Source organism: Castor canadensis, chromosome 11 (genome assembly GCF_047511655.1).
Source record: "Castor canadensis chromosome 11, mCasCan1.hap1v2, whole genome shotgun sequence".
NCBI lineage: Eukaryota > Metazoa > Chordata > Mammalia > Rodentia > Castoridae > Castor > Castor canadensis.
In genome coordinates this window covers 77,597,714-77,616,301 of record NC_133396.1, presented here as the reverse complement: position 1 = coordinate 77,616,301, position 18,588 = coordinate 77,597,714, and the positions used below count along the sequence as shown (strand labels likewise).

Below are 18,588 nucleotides of genomic sequence, written 5' to 3'. Positions count from 1 at the left end.
GCATGCCTGCCATCTAAGCTCTATAGAAAGCTGAGATCAGGAAGATTATGGTTCTAGGGCAGTGCAGTCAAAAACACTTGTGATATTCCCATCTCATTGGAGAAAAGCATGGTGGTGTGGGCTGTACTCCAGTGACAACAGGAAGTGAGACCCTATCTCCAAAATAACCAGAGCAAAAGGGATATAGGGTATGGCTCAAGTGGGAGAGCACCTGCCTAGAACACACAAAGCCCTGAATTTAAACCTTAGTACTTGTTCCCCACCCCAAATCTATACATAAAGTTAACCAACACACAAAATATTACCCAATATTTAAATTAAAATCAACTTATGTTACTATTTTATTTGCCTATCTCCTTAACTGAAAATGTTACTTTAGGATTTTAAGGCTTAAATGGTTTTTGTAGTTCAAGTAGCAATATTGCCTTCTTATCAACTGTTTCCCAGTTAAGATAATTCTAATTTTAAAATTAAACTGATAGGTTGAATATATGTCATGGCATCCATACACGATCCTTTAGACTTTGTATCTGAAATAATGAAGTGAGTTTTACTATTGGCACTTAAGCAGTCTTGAACATAGTATGTTCCCGGGTAAAACTCACAGTGGATTAATAGAAACATTATATTTTCCGTACTGTGTTCTGCAAGAGCCTATGGTTAACACACAAGCAAATCTACTTACTCCCTAGACATGTGAAGGGTCATACACTCTTTCATCAACTTTAAAAGTAGAAATGTGTGATTGCAAGCAAGTGGGAAACAAAAACAACAGAAATTCCTTAGACGAAAAACATTAAAAAACAATGGTACTGAGCTGCCAAAATACATTTTATTTTAAAATTCAAGGACATCTTCTTATGTAACCTGAAGAAACGGTAACCACAATTTTATCTGCCATGACTACAATAATTTCAGTTTCTATGTGTTTTAATTTATATATAACTTGTAGTAAGCCTTTTCTTTCTAAACTTCAATCAATTTATAAAAGTAAACTGCTGACATAATTCAAGGAAAGGACATCAGATTAATTTCAGTTAAAAAAATCTTATAAAAATAGCCCAAAACATTGAAAAATTCATTTAACTCCTGAAAAAAAAGAACAGTCTCTAATAGAAAGGTAGAAAAAGCCAAGATTTTAAAAGTTCATTTCTATGAACAGCCAGTTTTTTTTCTACCTGAACTGGTGGTCCCAACTCTTGAGGTGGAGCGTGAATGGTCAGGCGTGGGGGAAGTGGATGTGGTGGGCGTCTTGGTGACTGGGGTGCTCGAGGAGTCTGTCTTTCAGATGCTGATGATGGCTGCTGTTCTCTAGCAGTCTCCTGGGAAAAAGATGACTCTGCTGCACCTGTATTTCCTTCACCTATAAGAAAAGGTTATTTTGAACTAAAATTTTACCACAAAATAACGTAGACAATTCCCAAATACACTCTTGCCAGGAGGAATGGTCACTTCACTTCTATATCCAGAAAGTAAATTAGTGAGATGGGGTGTTAACAAATGTAAGTTATGGACACACAGATAACCCTTATGAGTTGTGTGGCTTTGGGCAAGTCCCTTAAACCTCTTTCAGTCTGTTTTTGGTTGGTGAATGGAGCAAATTTGATATATAAGTAAAAGTAAGGTTATCCTCAAGACTATTAATAATGGTCAAAAAGCACTTAGCTTAGTTATCATGGCAACACATGAAATAAGGTGTGAAAATTACTTAAAGGTCAGACCACAGAGTACCAGTGTAACAAATAAGATTGGCAGGGAGGGAGTGGGAGTAGAGAAAGCCTTACATAGTGGCAACTTTTTATTTTGCTTTTGGTGGGAAAATTACTTAAAGGTCAGACTTCAGAGCACCAGTGTAACAAATAATATTGGCAGGGAGGGAGGGGTGGTGGAAAAAGCCTTACATAGTGGCAACTTTTTATTTTGCTTTTCCTACATTTTAAGTTCAATTGTCCCTCTACTGTCTAGGCTTTCTACATACCTTATAAAGCAAAAGAGCTCTCTTCTACTATAAAAGTAGATAAGATATCACAGACTTAGTAGTTTATAAGTCTGAGGTCTAGAGTCATATTTTTGCTCTAACATCTTTATGACTTAAGTCACCTTACTTCTCAGGCATTCAGATTCTTTATGTACCTAAACTTAGGAAGTTTAGGTAAGAATTCAGGACAAGTAAAGGCCCTAAGAAAAGCCTTAAGTAAGTTCTGGCAATGTACCAAAAATCCATCTATTACCCAGACATCTAGGTCTATTTTTGCTTGACTGCAAAAACAACAATCAAAACAAAGAGCAACAACAATGAAACAAATAAAAAGAATGTCTTGCATGAATATTCAGTGAGCATCCAGTATGTGCCTTGAATCTGTGAAAAATGGCAGTTAACATTTAATCTATGAAATGTTTTCAGAGACACTGTTTATTATATAGCTCAATATTCATTGGTTTTTTGCTCTTAAAAATTGAAAAGTAGAAGTTGTTTGCGTTTGCATTACATTAAATAAAAATATACCTTTCCCTTTTAAATATACAGGTGCATTTTTTCCATTACCCTATTGGTTTTGACTTTATGTTATTATCTGTAAAGCCATGAAAATTATACCAGATGATCACTAACTCTTTACAACACACTTTAAAGTAATAATACTAAAATAAAATTATTTCTGTAATTTCCATAATATTTTAAGGCTTACAAGTTTTCAGTGGATCTTCAGGACTCATTCTTTTAGAGATTTAGCAGAAGTCATGCTATATTTATTTAAAAAAATCTTTTTTCACCCATTAGTTGTTGCATGACAACATTGCAAGTCTCCAATATGCACAAATTTTAAAATGTGCAGCTTGATTATACTGGCCTCTTCTGGTCATGAGCAGCTATTACACATTACTGTTTTAACTTTTCCACTTAATGAGAACAGCAAGTAGCTTTGTAATACATTGGAAATTTCAGAAAGTTTGAATTGTACGGCAGTTCAAGGAGGTAGGCCATAGTATAATATGGTACTTAGTAAGAGTCCTTTGTTCCCAACATATTAAATACAGTTTTATTACCTAAATAATAAAGTACTATTCTAGTTTAGAAAATATTTTCAGAAATATTCAATTTAGAAAAGACTAATAAAGTCTCACCACTGTTTTGAGAATCAGCAGCTCTCTGATTACTTTCACCTCCACCCATACTTTCTTCTGTTTCTGTACCTGGATCAGTCCCATCACCACCCTAAGAACAAAATTTGATGACTTACGCTCAAATAAATCAAATAATTATCTTAAAAAACCAGACCAAATGATTAACTAAACCACAGCAAAACCAAAATAATACATCAAACCAAACAAAGGAAAGGCATAAGTACACCTTTCTGTATTATAGAAAAACAGCAGGTTTTCTAAGTAAGCTCTTAAGGAAAATAGTCAAAATTTTAACCTGTTACCTCAGCATCATCAGCTTCATAGCCATCATTACCATCTGCACTACCAGTTCCTTCATTGCTGTCTTCACCCTCGTCTCCCATCCCAGTGTCATCTTCGTCATCATCGTCGTCTTCTTCATCTTCTTCATAATCCTAGTAGAAGAATCGCCATGTGTGAATTAAGATTGAGGATATGGCCCACATGGCATGCACATCTTAGTTCCACACTTAAGGAATTAAAGTTACTCATCATTGATCAGGATACAGGGGCTACCTCAGAGTTGTAAAGGATTAGTTCAGTGATACCAAAAGCACAGCTATGACCCTTCAGGGAATTAGGACAGTAATGATCAATTCTGAACTCTATTCCCATGGCACTGTGCAAACATTGCAGGCCACAAAGTTTCTAGTGGTCCACTTAAACTCCATTCAGTTTAAATAAAGTTGGAAATTAGTAATATTATACCATATCAGGAGCTTAAAAAACATATTACTTTATAAACAAAAGAATCTAAAGGAAGAAACTGTCAATGCAGGAATAAATCCCAAAATAAAGTATGAAATTCCACTGAAATGTCATTTAATAATGATGATACCTCAAAAACTTCTGAAATAAGTACAGGGCTCCAGGAGGAGAAAAAACAATTCTTTGTTTCTTTTCATCTCCAGAAACTATAGTGTTTAGAAGTAAATTCAGATGACATTTGGCACATTCTGCCATTTATCAATAAGATTAAATCCAAAAATAAATTATAAATGGCTCAGCAATCATTTAAAACAAAACAAAACAAAACCCAAAATTTTAAAAATGGGACTTTCCATCATTGGTACTCTATGCTGTTTTCATTATAAACTATTATTTTCTGAACTTACCAATATAAAAGAAAAATAGTATCTACTGAAACTGACTGGTAATCAGAATTCACTAATACATTGGTAGTATCTAAGATTTAAAATACATTTTCATCTCATAGTTTAAAAATACTGAGTCAGGCATGGTGGCACGTATTCCCATAATCCTAGCACTCAGGGGACACAGGAGAATCCTGACTTTGAGGCCAGCTTTGGGCTACATAATAAGATCATGTCTCAAAAAACTAAGGGCTGGGATGTAGCTCAGTGGTAGATAGCCCTAGTTCTCTGCAAAGCAAACAAACAAAAAGTTTAAAGACACTGGATCCTTTCAAAACCAAATTCTCCTCACCTCATGTTCTCCATCATTTTCATCATCGTCATCTTCTTCATCATCACTGTCAATTACAATAACATCATCTCCTTTGCCTTGACCATCCTGGGATAAAGTTATATGCTGATCAGACTGAAGCGGTCCAAGATCTATTTGTAGAGATTGAGAAGTTTCTTCACTGTCTTCCATAGGTGTATAATCTCCCTGGGTTACTCCCTTTAAAAATGAAAAAGTCCAAAATTTAAAAATTAAATTAAAAAAGTCAAATACACCTAAAACTGTTAGTGAGAAATTACAGGTTGAAGACTAAAGGATACTTATGGATTACCAACATTTTATTTTTTAAAAAAAATATGGTTTAAAAGCAGAATTAATTTGAAATATATGGCAAACTTGACTTTCTTTACTGTCTTCCAATAAAATATATTATATAAATCTTAGAGAAATAGGATAAACATATATACAGATATGTGGCTATTCAAAACTACTAGTCTGATATTGTAGATTTGTGATGTCTAAGAGAATTCTAGACTTTTTAGCAGAAACTTAGTGAAAGAGATAAGTGGTAAAATGAGTTTTAGGAATATACTTTATGGAGCTGTTTTAAATAAAAATATCTTTTTTTCCAAAACAGAGAATAGGAAGATAACAGGTCCTGTGTGGTGGTTGGTACCAGTGGGAGGGCAGAGTATATAAAGAAAGGGAGTAGGAGGCTGAATGTGGTGGAAATATTCTGTACACATATATGTAAATGGAAAAATGAGACGTGTTGAATTATTCCAGGAATGGGGGAAGAGGAGATAAAGGAGACTGATGGAGGGGGTGAATTCAACTATGATATATTGTAAAAACTTTTGTAAATGTCACAATGTACCTGCAGTACAGCAATAAAAAAACATTATTCCAATGTAACTGATGTAAAAATCAAATATTTTACATTTTTAGATTATCACTAAGCCTTCAAAATGCAATGCACATTTTATATTTATTTCAACTGGACTAGCTATATTTCAAGTGCTCCATTGCCAGTGTGGTTAATGCAAGGTACAGTTGTACACCAAAGTCAGACAAAAGGTCCATGAGCCTGCAACATTTTATTAAAATACTATTTTTCCCAAACTAGAGATAAAGAAGAAACACACTGATAAAGTAAGTTGTTTTTATTGTCTTTTTAAAATAAACTTTTCTCCCCAAGCTGAGTACTTTAAACCTTCTAACACCACAATAAGGACCTAGAGTGAGCATTCTAATCTGAAAATCCAAAATGCTTTGCAATCTGAAACTTAAGTGCCATCGTGTCGCTCAGAATGAAACAAACAAACAAACAAATTATAAATAGGAAACAGTAATTACCTACAGTGTTTATGGACCACTGTATCCTTCAAGTGTAAGTATAGAAAAGGCTGGCATAAATCAAAGCTCTAAATTTTTCTTTCAAATTATTTTTTCTGTTCTTTACATCGGACACTCCAATAGATACATAAAACAGTCATTTATAGTACTATGTATCCAAAGGTTTAGCTTTGTGTTTTTAAGTCAAAGAAAAGTGGTAAAATTAATTCATCAAAGAAACTAAAATTCACTTGCAATCTATAATTACTGAGGGTAAGTGTGAAACAATTCCTTAATGTTATACAGATAAAAATCACAATAAAATTATCCTTAAGTTTATAGAGAGGAAGAATTATTTCAAGCTTGAAAGGACAGCTGGAAAGTGCACAGCCTGAGTTCAAATCCCAGCTCCAGTAACATGTCAACCTGGGCGCATTACCCATCTTCACCCATCGAGCAACGTTATCACAATTAAATTGGCCAATAAATTTCAGAGTCAAGGATTACTGTGATTCTCATCTTATGGGGAGGGAAGGAAAGCAGTAACACCGTGAGTACATGTGGTAGGTATTATTTTAGGTACTTTAGAGACCTTACTATGTTACAATGTTCCAGCAAGCAAAGCAAGTGAGAGGATTAATGACACTTATAGTCAGTCGTGCAGCTTCTAAGTGGGGAAGCTAGGAATGGACCCTAGTGCTTTGTGACTTCAGAGTCTATGCTTTTTTCACTAGTATGGTTACTCTGGAGGAGCTTCAATAAGAGTTCTAAACAAGAGAAAGTGCACCAGTACTTTTCATTTCATGGATTATTTTAATTCTGAAAGGGAATCAACACGGAAGTACTAGGTGGGGCACTAGGAGTAATAAGACTCAACCAGCACTCTTGTCCTTTCAAATATTAAAATGGTGGATCAATCTTTACTAAGAACAACTTGTCACTTGGAAGAAGCTTTGTCACCTATGAATGAAAACATTCTTTCATGTAAGCCTAGAGAACAGTACACTTACAGAAGTAAAACAAAGCAGAAATGGCACTGGTCAATTCCAGTAATGTTTCATTAAACGTAGAGACAAGTTTTCAAAAAGACAAATGTTTCTACTTATCACAACAGTGCATATTTTAAGTCTGTTTTCGCTTACTTCTCCAATGGAATCTTGAGAATCCTGGTTGTATACTTGAGTCTCTACCTCTCCATCAGTACTTTCCTCTGCCATAGCTTCTTCCTAAATTGTAACGTACAATTTATTAATCATGACAGTGTAGTAGCATTGGCAGAAACTGTTCTGCCAATTCTTCCATTAAGACAAAATTCTTTTCAGGATCTGTCACTCAGGAATGCTAACTAATACATGCAAGTAAAATTAATTTAGTAGATTTTATGTGTCATATAAAACCTAACTCAAACTCATTAGTTTAGCCTTAGCAAAAGGAACATAATTTGGGTTAATCTTTTTCTTTTTTGGCAGTACTAGGGTTTGAACTCAGGAGCTCATACTTGCTGGGCATGTACTGTACCACTTGAGCCACATCTGCAGAGCTTTTTGCTTTAGTTATTTTTCAGATAGGGTCTCAAGTTTTTGCCCCAGTCTTCCTACCTTCACTCACATGTAGTTAGGATTATAGATGGGAACCACCATGCCTGGCTTATTCTTTGAAGTGGGATCTCACTAACTTTATTGCCTGGACTGGCCTCAAACTACAGTCCTTCTTTCTCTGCCTCCCAAATTATACGCATGAGTCACCATGTCCGACCCCTGACTAATCTTAGGAAAAAATGGTAGAGAAGAGTGCAAAATGTCTATGAGACTATAAACTTCCTTATTCCTCAAATTAAACAAAAAACAACTTTGAAATGGGATTCAATTTATTTTTTCTGTGTTTTTTATTGAAATCTAATCAAAGGTATGTGAAGATGTAAAATACTGTTGGAAACAGCAACAATACCTGAGTGATCAGTGAAAACTCTGTAGTTAAGTTCAACAAGAGAATTTTTCAGACAATATGTTATAACCTTTTGTTAACCTGTCTTTGGCTATCACTGAAAAGAACGTCTTAATGCTACTGATAAAAATAAACAGAAAGGACTTTACACACCTCAGTACCTACAGGTGTAACAGTTTTCAGCTTCTTTGAAAGAGGCATTTCCACTGTATCATCAGAGACTTGGTCTGATGCTTCTATGGTGCTATCTTCTTCCTCTTCACGTGTACGCTTTGGCAAAGAGGAACTTGGTGTAGCTGAAACTTTAAAATCATGCAACTTAAATCTTGAATTAGAGCATGATAATAACTCCATTTGGATAAAGATAATTTTTAAAACATTTTTAAAAATAGCTAATATGGTCACTTAACTAGAGGACATATTACGCATTTAATTATATGGATTCAAATATAATTAACCAAGTCTTAGACCAATGCTCACGGACATAAGTTTTCTTGCTTATCTACGATTAAACAAAAGGCAACTTAAGCTCTGATTCAATGGTTTTATGCTACTCTAACCTTTCATTAATAAAAGTTTTACAAATACATCTGACTCACTGTAAATAGCAATTATATATCAGTATAATTGCAAAGTTTACATGAAAACATTTAAACATATATAAACAGGCTATTGTCAGGATCTGCATTAGATATAATGCTTATGGTTGTTTCACTTCTAAAACCAGTCAAAAAGTTTAGAAATAGGGAGTAAGAAAGACTTTTACTTAATGGTAAAAACAATGGATCAAAATCAATTCAATAGTAAACATGAAACATTAGGAATACATGCATTCTATTTGGTATGTGTTGTAGCTAAGAAATTCTAAATGCACTCTAACTTCATTGTAAAATTAACCTCACCAGTGCCAAATACTGCTGTGGAAGTAGAAGGCCGCTCAACTGGTGAACTCTGAACAACCTCGACTATGTTTGAGGATAACTCTTGATTTGCAGGCTCGATCTGAGGATGACTCTGTTGAGTGGGCTGCACAAAAGCTGTAGCCTGTGTTTGTTGCTGAACAGTTAAAATCGGTTGAGAAATGGAAGGCTGGACATTAGGACTAGTTGAACGAACAGACCCACTTGTGCTTCCAAAAACTGGAACATGTTCCACAGGCCCCTCTGACTGCATAGCTGAAAAATAATTATAGAATTTAATGTAAGTCGTCTACCCTTACCAAAACTGGACTTTCTATTCTTTGGTATATGTCACATTTTTGTAGTTTTTTTCTTTTGGTGGGACTGGGATTTGAACTCAGGGCCTTACACTTGCTAGGCAGGCACTCTACTGCTTGAACCACTCCACAGGCCCACATTTTGAAGTTTTTGTGTACATATCTCTTACCACTTACTATGTAAAGATACTGGGTAAAAGTGATGACAATATACATTTGTATTATTCATGTTATTAATATGATAGCATGCAGTAATCTGCTGGCTAAATTAAATAAGTATTGAAACAATTCTTGCATTTATTTTTCATTTAAATTAACACTAAGTAAAATGAAATTAAGGAGCTCAAAGTCAAATCGGAAATTTTTATTAAGCATCATTTTGTTTTTAATTAATATTACAACAGAAACATCAGGTTTGGAGCCAGGGGCATAGCTCAGTGGTAGAGTGCTCGCCTAGCATATGTGAGAGATGGGTTTGATTCCCAGGACTACACAAAAAACAAAACAAACAGACTCCCCTCACAAACACACAAAACAAAACAGAATGCTAGCATTTACTGAATTCTAACATTTGTGAAGATACAACTTTAAGGAAATATCCATTGTGCAGAGTTTTACTGAACATCTTCTTTGGGATTAGGTAAAGTGTTCAAACGAGACTCATAACTTTAAGGAGCTCAATCTAGTGAAGTAAAAAGGCATTTATAAAATCAAATAAAATACAGAGTTTAATTGCTGTAATGAGTAATAAAGTGCCATGGGAACAAAGTGGAGAAAGCAAGGAGAGGCTCAGATAATGTCAGAGAAAAGTGTTATTTGGATTGAACCGAACTGGCCATTTACTATGCTTTTCAAAGAGGATTTCTTACCATCTTTGTTAGCCATCAGAAGCGAAGATTTTGGTTCTAAAACACCATGCCATATGTGTACAGGGATAGATTTTCCCTCTTCTTTAGCTTATAAACAAAGCAAAGCAGAAAAGAAGAGAAGGAGGAAATCTGTTGCATTAACAAGTATCCTGGCTGGTGTGGTGTACATGTCTGTAATCCTAGCTATTTTGGAGGCTGAGGCAGAAGCATTGAGAGTTTGAGGCCAGCCCAGGCAATTTAGCAAGACCCTGTCACAAAAATGAAGTTTTTAAAAAGGTGGGAAGGGTGGGAATACAGCTCAGTGGTAGAGTACTTAGAGTACTTGACTATCATGCTTGAAGCCCAGTAATCCCTGTTATATCAAAAAGATAAACAAAATTTAAAAAAAAACAAAAAACAAAAAACTTAAGCACAAGTATCTTAAGAGGCATATGATTCAAAATGTTAATACCCACTCAGATGCCTTATTTATCCTTTGAAGTTACTGTCATCTTCTCAAAATAACTAAATAAGCTGTCAGTCCCATCACACTTATGTTACTAACCTTCCTGTGATTCTACTTGTGTTGTGGGCATCACTGTCGCTGTTGGGGTGGTAGATGGATTTGTAACTGTTGCAGGTGTAACCATTGGGCGGATACTAGCCCTCGGTGTTGACTTATTCCCAGCCATAGCTGCAGCTGTCACTTTACTTGGAGTAGAAACAACAGGAGTTGGCTTGATATTGGCTGTTGGTGGATCTGTTGTGCTGGCACTTGCAGAGGGAAAAATGCAAGAAAAATGGATCCATAATTATAAATATTCCTCGTAAGATACATATACTGTATGAAAAACAAGATACGTATTTCTTCAAGTGAGTGTTCAGCAAGTATGGCTTAATATGGTTCAGACCTTATTTATTATTGTTCCTATCATTGTACAGGGTAGGCTTGGAAAATTTAAAACTGTGTTTTTAAAAACACACTGAGTGCAATTTTATATTTTTCAGTCTATGAATGTTTCAAAATTCCTACTGAAAAGGTTTTGAAATGTAAGCCCTAAAAACTGCAGACAATGTTTGGGAGTGATAAATCCTGACAATGTAAAAACATATCCAACTGTTGAATTGCTGAATCCAAGTCTCAGCTCAGACCTTTACACTTGTCATAGAACATCACAGGGGAAATCAGTAATAACCTATCTTAGAAGCTAGTCACAAACTAAAAGATGAGAGATGTTTTCTCTGTCACTAACTCTACTGATAGGACTGAAAGTATGCTAAAAACAAAAGTTGACACCTACGTGACACGATTTTGCAGATAAATAGCTCTTTAGTAAATATTTTTATGGTATAGTATTATTGATTTGTTATTTCACCCAAAGAAAGTTCCCTGAACTTTAATTAAGAAAAACTGATTATGAAACAACTGAACTCACATTCCTCTTTCACCAGAAGCTGGAGTACTCTTCAATGTGATCTGTCTCTGCTGTTCTGGGACCTAGAAAAAAAAAAGCAATACATTGATTTCTGTTCCCATTCTACCTAAGAGTCTATTAAACAGCACTAAAGATGTTACTCTTGTCAATTTGCTTTGCGTAGTGGAATTTTAGTCAAAATTCGCTCCAACAAAGGCTCCTAAATCACCACTTTCACAAAAAATGTCCAAAGAATGATTTATCATTTAAACAAAACCAGTTAATCACCTTACTAGTAGGTTCTTGAGGTTCATCTCTTTGCTCCAGGTGTCTCTCTTGATGTTCCCTGAGTTCTCTTTCCAAACGACTAATTCGACCTTCATATTGGGACTTGAGAGCAGTCATACGAACATCGAGCTCATCTTTCTGCTGATCTAACGCTCCATTCCTTTGTTTAAGCTCCTCGTTTTCTTTTGTTAGCTGATCTTTTACACCTAAAGTAGTAATCGTGTGATTGTAATTGTAATGGAACATCAGAAACATTACTTACCTGGCACACAAAGGTTATGCAACATTCTGCAACTACACTTTAACATCTATATTAATCTTGATACACTATACAACTTAATGAACAAAGTTTTAAGCATATCAACATTTATTAATCCAATATAATGTAACTTCTAAGACACCACAAAAAAGGAATCCTAGTTAGCAGAAACTGTTTTATATTTCAATGTATTATCATTCACTATGAATTGTAAAATTTTCTTATAATCTCTAAAGTATATATTAAAAATGGTTCAATATCTTTTTTAATGAAATAATTTTCTAGGGACACTATCTTGAAGACCATTAAAAATAATGCTGAGAATAAACCCCGAATGATTTGATAGTTTAACTACTCAGCAGACTGGCAAGCCAGGTTGAATAAGGCCTTGCAGTACTGGGCTCAGCTCAGGACATCTCCACCCGTTCCCCCTACTGCCGGAAACTGAGGCACAGAAAAATCCTTGGGCTGGTAAGATCAAATGCTGTTTAGTTACAGAAGGTGCCTAGGCAGCATAGTCCAGACTTAGAGGATCTGTCATAAGACAGGACTGTTACCCGTTAAGTACAGTTACAGTTCCATGTACTCGTTACTGGCCAATATAAAGAAAGACATCATAAATATACCAAGGACATTCTCAGCATTTGAAATTAAAATTAATCTATATTTGTGTCTAAATAAAACTAACAGTTAAAGCACACACAAAAAGTCACTTTATATTACTTTCTTCCTCCCCATTTAATTTTAAGCCTGTATCACATAACCAACTTGTAGTACTTAGTTCAAATCTTAACAAATACAGAAATTTACCAGCTAAATGTGCTATTTTTGATTTTGCTGCTACAATAGCCTTTCTTGTTTTTTCTTCCTTTTCAGTTATCTGCTGTCGGAGTTGCTCCTCCTGTGTGGTTCTATCTTGAAGATCCTGACGAAGTCGTGAAAGTTCAGATTGAAGCTGCATAGTCTGTTCCTGGAGATTCTTTGCTTCTGTCTCTTTTTCACACAATGTCTTTTAATGGAAAAAAATAGTATTCATCATGTAATTCAAGAAAATCAATATAAACTAAAGGCTTAAATGTAACACTTATTAAGTTGCTTTCTTTCCATTAAATCCAAGTAAAAATTTAAAAATAAGAGGTCAAACCAACTCAGTGAAAATCTGAAAAAGATTTAGATACTATTTATATACATGATCCATTCAAAGTAAATAGCATAAAAATATATTCTCACATGATAAGGAAGTTTCAGTGCTTAAGATGAATTTCTTTGGTTATACAACAGAAAAAAGAATTAGGGAATACACCTTTCACTAGTCTCACACTCATACCTTCTGCAGATTGTCTACTTGACTTTCGAGTGATTTTGACTTTGTTTCAGCTTGGTTGAGGATATCTTTGAGCTCCTGCATTTCCTGTACTGAGATATGCTGTTCCTGATGGTCTCCAGAAGACTGAGCCGAAGTCTCCATTACCTAATACAATAAACAGTCCTAATCAACTTAAATATTTATAATTAGTAATTCTACTGCCATGAGTTTATCTAAGGAAATAATCACAGCTATGATGTAAAGAAGTTTTATCTTTTTTTGGTGGGATTGGGGGTTTGAGCTTTGCACTTGCAAAGTAGGTGCTCTACCACTTGAGTGACGCACTGCAGTCTATTTTGCTCTGGTTATTCTGGAGATGAGTCTACTGATCTCAGACTTTCAAGAAGCTAGAATTGCAGGCATAAGCCACTGGCACCTCGCTGAAATTTTACTTTTATGGGTACTCACAGGTGAATTTTCTATGGGATTAATTTTGATGTCCAAAAATAGGGAATTAGTTACAACTTTCCATACAAATTTGATTATTAAGCAAACCAAAGAGATAACTGCAGATGATTTTTTTGACACACATATTTTCATACTAATGAATCAAATGGAAAAAAAAAACTACACAATGTGAAATATAACTTTAAGAAAAGCATATTGCTTACATGTTTAAAAAAGCATACTAAAAAGCATACTAATGTGCTAATGGTGATTAACATAAGAGGTAAGAATTTTGGATTTTTTCTTTATATTATTTTCTAATCGAACAGGCAATAAATACGAAATGAAGTCAACATAAAAGTTCTTTACCTTGGGAACTGCCTACACATGACTTTAAAATCTAAAAACCAGTAATATTCAATAGTATGAAATGAGATTTTTGAAATATTTATCCTAATTTTTTTAAGGAAAAGTTCACCAAAATACCTTATCCTGTTGTGCTTTAAGTTCTTCATATTGAGTCTTGTACCTGCGTCCAATTTTCTTGACTTGAGTAATAGTTTTGACTTTTTCTTGGATATCAATTATTTTGGCATCTAAGTCCTTCTGAATGGTTTCCTTTTCAGTCTTTATTTTATTTAAATCTTCCTTCAGACTCTGTATTAAATTCTGGTTATTTGTCAAAGATGCATTTGATCTTTAAAAAATAGAGGAAATGTTTCTGAGAGAAAGGCTAAATGCATAAGGCATTTTCCAAATTTTTATAATTACTTACCTTGTGAATTTACAGTCCTGTAAAGACCTTATGCATACGCTTAATGCCCATTTTGCAGTTGAGAAAAACTGAGTTACAAGTGGTTGAGTTACATGTGCAATTTTACAAAGTGATCAAGTGATGGTACCCAGATTTTAAATCAGATCTGCTTGATAGCAAAAACTACTCTTTCTTTTCTATTATTCAGATCTTGTCAAAGTTTTTCTGTAAAGAAAAACACATGGTTGGCTTGGTAGGCCGCAGTGTTTGTTGCACCTTGTTTTTTTTTTTTTTTTTCTTTTAGCCTTTCTTTCTTTTCTTTTTTTTTTTAATTTTATTATTCGTATGTGTATACAAGGCTTGGGTCATTTCTCCCCCCTGCCCCCAACCCCTCCCTTACCACCACTCCGCCCCCTCCCTCTCCCCCCCACCCCCTCAATACCCAGCAGAAACTATTTTGCCCTTATTTCTAATTTTGTTGTAGAGAGAGTATAAGCAGTAATAGGAAGGAACAAGGGTTTTTGCTGGTTGAGATAAGGATACCTATACAGGGCATTGACTCACATTGATTTCCTGTGCGTGTGTGTTACCTTCTAGGTTAATTCTTTTTGATCTAACCTTTTCTCTAGTTCCTGGTCCCCTTTTCCTATTGGCCTCAGTTGCTTTTAAGGTATCTGCTTTAGTTTCTCTGCGTTAAAGGCAACAAAGCTTTTGAAAATGTAAAAAATCACTCTTGACTTATAGGCCATACAAAAACAAGCCTTGGGCCAGATGTGGCTTGTGGACTACATAGTTTGATGCTATTATCATAAACTGACTTCTATTCAGATGACCTGAATTACAAGTAAGAATTTAACAACTAACTCTATAAAATCTTAGGTAGTCAAGCTTTTTAATATTAGTTTCTTGGACTTTAAGAAATAGTACTTTGGCTGGTGCTGTGGCTCAACTCTATAAATATAGCAACTTTGGAGAATGAGATGGGGAGGACCAAGGTTTCAAACTAGCTTGGGCAAAAAGTACACAAGACCCCTATCTCAACCAATGACTGAGTGTGGAGTGCATGCCTGTCATTCCCAGAAATGTATGGAAGCACAAATGGGAGAACTGTGGTCCAGGCCAGCCCAGATATAAAGTGAGACCCTATCTCTAAAATAACCAAAGCAAAAAGGCTTGGGGAAAGCTCAAATAGTAGAGTCCCTGCCTAGCAAGTATGAGGCTAAGTTCAACCTCCAATACTATCAAAAAAAGAAAAAAAAAAAAATCCCTCCTACTGAGCATACCAGACTACTGTTATAAGGAGAATATATGCCAAAAATTATAAGCTGTAAAGCATTACACAAAAGGAAGCCATAGCAAGGAGTGGTGGTACACGCCTACAAGTCTAGTTAGGAGGTGGAAGAAGGAATATCATGGCTCAGGCAATGCAAGAAAGATTAGTGAGAGACCATATCTGAAAAACAAACTAATAACAAAAGGATTGAGGGTGTGGCTCAAGTGGGTAAAAAAAAACAAAACACAAACACACACACACAAAAGTGTATAGCAGGGAGGAGGCCCTGAATTCAAGCCCTAGTACCACGCAAAGAAAAAAAACAAACAACAAAAAAAGGTAGGGGGAGGGAGGATATAGTTACAAGAGGTATGTTTCATTCCAAGCTCTTTTAAAAAAAAAATTTTAAACCTTCGTTTAGAGATTCACAAATATAGACTAACATGAAATTGAGAGGAAAAACATAATGGTTAGATCAAAAAGAATTAACGTGGAAGGTAACACACAAGCACAGGAAATCAATGTTGAGTCAATGCCCTGTATAGCTATCCTTATCTCAACCAGCAAAACCACTTGTTCCTTCCTATTATTGCTTACACTCTCTCAACAAAATTAGAAATAAGGGCAAAATAGTTTCTGCTGGGTATTGAGCGGGGGGGGGGGGGGAGAGGAAGGGGGCAGAGTGGGTGGTAAGGGAGGGGTTGGGGGCAGGGGGGAGAAATGACCCAAGCCTTGTATACACATATGAATAATAAAAGAAAAAAAAAAAAAGAGAGGTACAGAGGTGTGACCACCTCCACTTAATCACTGACAAATAAGCACAGAAAAAAAAAAAAAAAGTTGACTATTTTTTTTAGGAAATAAATTTAGTTTTAGACTTATATGCTATAGTTTAAATAAGAAAATGTAGAGAATTAATTCATATACAAAAGCATTATACTAAATCTCTGTCTGCTTACCCCACAGAAAAGAGAAAAAGCCACATGCAAGGGCTCTAACACTTTCTGTTCTTTCTCAAATCAGGAAGCACTTGCAGAGTTAAAGAAACTTCTTTAAGATTTCATGCATTACAAATGATTTAAGGCTTTTTTCATATACCTTGCAATTTCAGCTTTAAGTCTTCCAATTTCTTCAGTCAGCTGTTGAATACGCTTAGTATGAACTTCTTTTTCAGAAAGGAGCTTCCGATATTCTTCTGTATCTGGATCTTTTTGTTGATTTACTAGATGCTAGAATAGCAGAAACGCACGCTTTGGGTTTTTAGGTCTAAAACAAGTGTACTTTAATAAAACGGCAGAATATCTAATTATGTTTATACTAGGTGCTCTGCATGCAAAATAACTGAGCAATGAAATATTAAATATTAATTTCAAAGCTTCAGTTTAGCAAAATCTAGCCAAAATGAAAGAGAAAAAAAATTAAATGTCATTTATTGTTCATCATTTTCCATACTTGTAAAGGAACACTTCAGATAATTTACAATGAGGACAAATAAAGGCAGCCATGGACTCAAAAAGCTTACAGGCTTTCTACTAATTTCATTAAAGTGACATTTGCAAGGGGAAAAAAAAATGTATAATGCTTTACAACCTAAATAAACACACTAAACCATCCTAAATGCAAGTGATTCCACTAACCAGGAAAGGCTGCATAATGTAACAGAACTGTATCTAGCATTCTCCCTTCTTGATTTTCCAGATTATTTGTGTAATAAAATAGCTCTAAAATTCCAAAATCCTATTTATAAATAGGTAATAATGGTTACCATTCCAGAGCATTTTTTAGGTGCCAAGGAAGCTGCATTACATTTTTATTTCACTTCTGCCACACAATGGTTTTATATCCTCATTTTACAAATCAGGAAAACTATTGCTCAGAGAGATTAAGAAAAATCTCACAGTCGTATAACTGCTGTGTGTAAGGCACACCGACAGCCTTCTGATTGAACAGTGTACTGGAGTTCCTAGCTACATTATGCTACATATAGTTTCACTCCCCCCTCAAAAGGCTCCAGTGAGCAAAGTTTCTTAAGTGCTTCAATAAGCTATATAAATTCGTATTTTCATGTATAAAAGTATTTTGAAAAAGTGAAAGCCTAAACCTTTGGAATTATCGGAACTAAATTAACCACTTTGAAAAATATGCAAAATGTACTTGAAATCTTTTTAAAAACTCAACCACAAATTTAACCTGTCACATATAAAGATGTAGCATATTGGCCTACCACTGATAAATACACAATTTCCACTAGCTCTCCAAATATTTTCGCACCTTAAGTTTTAAGTTTTACCCTATTATCTCAAATCAACATGCTTCCGTATGTGTGAATGCTTTAACTTCATTTACCTGATTACGTGCTTTCCAACGTTTGACATCCTCTTCTAATAACTTCTTCTCTGCCTGCAACATACCACTTTTCTCACTCAGTTCAGCATTTGCTTCTTGTAAGGGTAAAATATCTAACTCCAGTTTCCTCACCTGAAAATAGTGCCAATATTTTTTTAAACAACTAACGTAAAAATTGTTCAAATAATGAAAAATAGGAACATGCCTCTATTCTCGATTAGTAAGATAGCAACCTTTGCTTGCATCTGTTGTAGATCCTGTTCGAGCCTCTCTTTTTCCTCTCTTAGCATCTTATTGGTCTCCATAACTACGTTCATTGTTTCAGTTTTCTTCATCAGTTCTTCATGCTGAGCCATTGTTTTTGCAGTTACCTAAAGATTTCAAACACATGAATAAACCACCAAAAAGTAGAAAGGAAGCAAATTTCAACTTTAACTGAAGCTTTTGAAAGTTAGCATGCTTATTTCCTGTGACATGTTTACTGCAAGAGTGTAAATAAATGCAAGAAATTACAAAGATAAAAGCAGAAAGACTATAAATTCCACCAACAAACAGTATTAACATTAGGTA

General features: G+C 34.9%; 1 protein-coding gene across 3 annotated transcripts in view; it reads right to left on the bottom strand.

The window, feature by feature from the left end:
- Tpr (translocated promoter region, nuclear basket protein) overlaps window positions 1-18,588 on the bottom strand; it is a 63,293-nt gene that overhangs the window by 13,478 nt on the left and 31,227 nt on the right. For all 3 annotated transcript variants that reach the window (XM_074047239.1, XM_020161856.2, XM_074047238.1), the window contains exons 29-44: window positions 18,252-18,389; window positions 18,019-18,150; window positions 16,771-16,901; window positions 14,132-14,342; window positions 13,220-13,363; window positions 12,703-12,901; window positions 11,634-11,839; window positions 11,367-11,428; window positions 10,496-10,704; window positions 8,769-9,041; window positions 8,020-8,168; window positions 7,065-7,148; window positions 4,609-4,806; window positions 3,426-3,557; window positions 3,124-3,214; window positions 1,179-1,363 (exon numbers count right to left, since the gene is read on the bottom strand). In XM_074047239.1, the coding sequence (XP_073903340.1) occupies window positions 1,179-1,363; window positions 3,124-3,214; window positions 3,426-3,557; window positions 4,609-4,806; window positions 7,065-7,148; window positions 8,020-8,168; window positions 8,769-9,041; window positions 10,496-10,704; window positions 11,367-11,428; window positions 11,634-11,839; window positions 12,703-12,901; window positions 13,220-13,363; window positions 14,132-14,342; window positions 16,771-16,901; window positions 18,019-18,150; window positions 18,252-18,389 (2,544 nt within the window). The remainder of the gene's footprint in view (window positions 1-1,178; window positions 1,364-3,123; window positions 3,215-3,425; window positions 3,558-4,608; window positions 4,807-7,064; window positions 7,149-8,019; window positions 8,169-8,768; window positions 9,042-10,495; window positions 10,705-11,366; window positions 11,429-11,633; window positions 11,840-12,702; window positions 12,902-13,219; window positions 13,364-14,131; window positions 14,343-16,770; window positions 16,902-18,018; window positions 18,151-18,251; window positions 18,390-18,588) is intronic.